This window comes from Sebastes umbrosus, chromosome 2, assembly GCF_015220745.1.
Source record: "Sebastes umbrosus isolate fSebUmb1 chromosome 2, fSebUmb1.pri, whole genome shotgun sequence".
Classification (NCBI taxonomy): domain Eukaryota; kingdom Metazoa; phylum Chordata; class Actinopteri; order Perciformes; family Sebastidae; genus Sebastes; species Sebastes umbrosus.
Genome location: NC_051270.1, coordinates 233,318 through 235,912, shown reverse-complemented (window position 1 = coordinate 235,912; position 2,595 = coordinate 233,318). Strand labels below are relative to the sequence as shown.

Below are 2,595 nucleotides of genomic sequence, written 5' to 3'. Positions count from 1 at the left end.
TGATGTTCAGTGATTTTATTATCATTCACTGTCAACACACTCTGAGGTGGGACTGGGGGTCGGGGGTCGGGGGTCGGGGTTGGGGGAGGTCAGAGGGTTTGTAGCCTCTGAGCGTTTAGTTGGCGGCGAGGATCTGGTCGACCCAGCCACGGAGCTCGGTGACGCGGGCGTAGACGGCGGGAGTGGAGGTGGAGCAACGGCTGCTTCCCCAGGAGACAATACCGACCAGAGTCCAGGCGTTGTCCTTCTGACAGACCAGAGGACCACCGGAGTCGCCCTGAAAATACAACAGGTCCATTAATAAACAACAAATAAACAACAAATAAACAACAAATAAAGAACAAAGGACGTAATAAAGAAAAATCATGAAGTAAAACAGTGATGAAAAAGATCTGAAAAACAAAAGTCAACGACAAATCAATCGGTGAGAGAGGTGAGACAGGTGAGACAGGTGAGAGAGGTGAGACAGGTGAGACAGGTGAGACAGGTGAGAGAGGTGAGACAGGTGAGACAGGTGAGAGAGGTGAGACAGGTGAGAGAGGTGAGACAGGGGAGAGAGGTGAGAGATGGAGACAGGTGAGAGAGGTGAGAGAGGTGAGACAGGTGAGACAGGTGAGACAGACAGGTAGGTGGGCGGAGCCTCACCATGCAGGAAGTGGCTCCAGCTCCTCCAGCACAGATCATGACGTCGGAGATGTTGCTGCCCCAGTGTCTCTTACACTGCTCGTTGGACAGTAGTGGCAGAGCAGCCTGCTGCAGCTTGTTGGGAGTACTGGGAGCTGTGGGAGACAGTCAACACACACTCAGACACACTTCCTCCTCCGCTTTCAGAGTAAAAGCATTCTTGTTGCAGAGTTTAAGAAGCAGAAGGGCCTCTATTGGAGGATGTGTCGTGTCTCACCGTTGTAGCGGGTCAGACCCCATCCGGAGGTGACGCAGGTCATGCCGGCGGCGAAGTTGTCGATGGACTCGGCGATACAGACGGGGGACACATTGGTGCTCAGGCGGGCGGGGGAGGCCAGCTTGATGAGGGAGATGTCGTTGTTGATGGTGCGGGGGTTCCAGGCTGGGTGGGTGAACACCTTGGCGGGCTTCAGCATCTGGACGTCCTCGTTGGAGCCGTAGCCCTTATCGTGCTCTCCAACGATCACGCGGTGGTAGGTCCTGACAGGAAACAGGAAGTGTTTCTTTAAAGGGCCAGTTCGCACAAATCACACAAGAAACATGGAGCTGAGAGACGCAGACAGGAAGTCGGACTGAGTCACGTTGCGTTGAACTGACCTGACGTTGCAGTGAGCGGCGGTCACCACCCAGTTCTCGTTGATCAGAGATCCGCCGCAGAAGTGGAAGCCGTTGGATTGCTGAGAGAAAAAACAAACTGAACTCAGTCACTGAACAACACAAGAAGAAGAAAAGAATAATAATAATACTAATAATGTTATTATCATTATTAATTATAATTATGGCTCTTTCTTATGGAATAACGTCCATGTGGACATCAGACAGTCTAATAATGCATCCCCCCACCCCTCCAAAATAAAAGCCCCATAGAGTACCTGTTTCTAAACAGGTCACTCAGGTTGAGACTTTTTCAAAATGAAAGCCCCAGGCTCTCACTGTATGTTAACAGGAAACTAGGGATGGACCTTGTTTTTCAAAATAAAAGCCCCAGATAAACCAGCAATACAGCGTAGCTTCAATTTTTCAACAGACCTTGAAATATTCAACATCTTTCATAATTATTATTATTATATTATTATTATTATTATTATTATTATTATTATTATTATTATATTATTATTATTATTATTATTATTATTATTATTATTATTATTATTATTATTATTGTTATTATTATTATTATTATTATTATTGTTATTATTATTATTATTATTATTATTATTATTATTATTATATTATTATTATTATGATTATTATTATTATAATAAAGAAACAGAGCAGTTTGTGTTGAGGTCAGCTTACTCACCTGCAAAGACACCTGCCAGGGCCAGGAGTGAGGCACCGCCTCCTCGCCGTTGACGATGCGGGCGTAGCCAGTCACCTGGGGGGGGACGGCGGGGGTGCCGCAGCCTGAGAGGACGACAGGTGACGGATTTTAAAGGACTATTCTGCTCATATATTGTCTCAACCCTTTGTGTGACGTCACCGTGACGCTCTGCGACTCTCAACGTGAACGTCTACGGTCTTTGTTTCAGTCCGGAGGCCAAACTACCACACAGATGTTTCCAGATGTTTACAGATGTTTCCAGAGAGCTCATTGGTTGAACTGAAGTCAGTCAGACGTTTGTTTCAGAGCTGTGATCTCTCGTTTATTATCAGAGAGTCACGGATTAATCTGAACACTCTTCTGCTGTTGTTCTATAAACTAAAATATTAAAGAAGTGAATTTATCAGCAAATTTAGAATCAAAGAAACGGATTCAAAGTTTGAGTCTCACCGTAAGCGGCGCTGACGAAGGCGAGGCAGGAGATGATCCAGAGGAAGGCCATGTTGACGACGATGAGGACGATGATGTGTTGAACGACCGAGCTGCTCTTTTATCCCTGAACCCTGCCGGGCCTCAGCCAATCAGAG

The 2,595-nt window shown here is 46.2% G+C and overlaps 1 protein-coding gene across 1 annotated transcript; it reads right to left on the bottom strand.

The window, feature by feature from the left end:
- Positions 1 to 2,595, bottom strand: LOC119500004 (chymotrypsin B). Its single transcript, XM_037789362.1, has 6 exons — positions 2,459 to 2,595; positions 1,988 to 2,091; positions 1,282 to 1,361; positions 902 to 1,164; positions 646 to 779; positions 1 to 277 (listed from the first exon to the last, which is right to left on the bottom strand). The coding sequence occupies exons 1-6, from the start codon at positions 2,508 to 2,510 to the stop codon at positions 116 to 118; spliced, it is 795 nt and encodes a 264-aa protein (XP_037645290.1). The 5' UTR covers positions 2,511 to 2,595; the 3' UTR covers positions 1 to 115.

Bases quoted from the DNA above. Each gene is read 5' to 3' on its own strand.
- LOC119500004 (XM_037789362.1), bottom strand. From the start codon at position 2,510: ATGGCCTTCCTCTGGATCATCTCCTGCCTCGCCTTCGTCAGCGCCGCT. The intron at 1,362-1,987 runs GTGAGTAAGCTG...TTTTTCTCTCAG, and splicing joins CCTGGCAGGTGTCTTTGCAG to CAATCCAACGGCTTCCACTT. The intron at 278-645 runs GTGAGGCTCCGC...TTGTATTTTCAG, and splicing joins CTGGAGCCACTTCCTGCATG to GGCGACTCCGGTGGTCCTCT.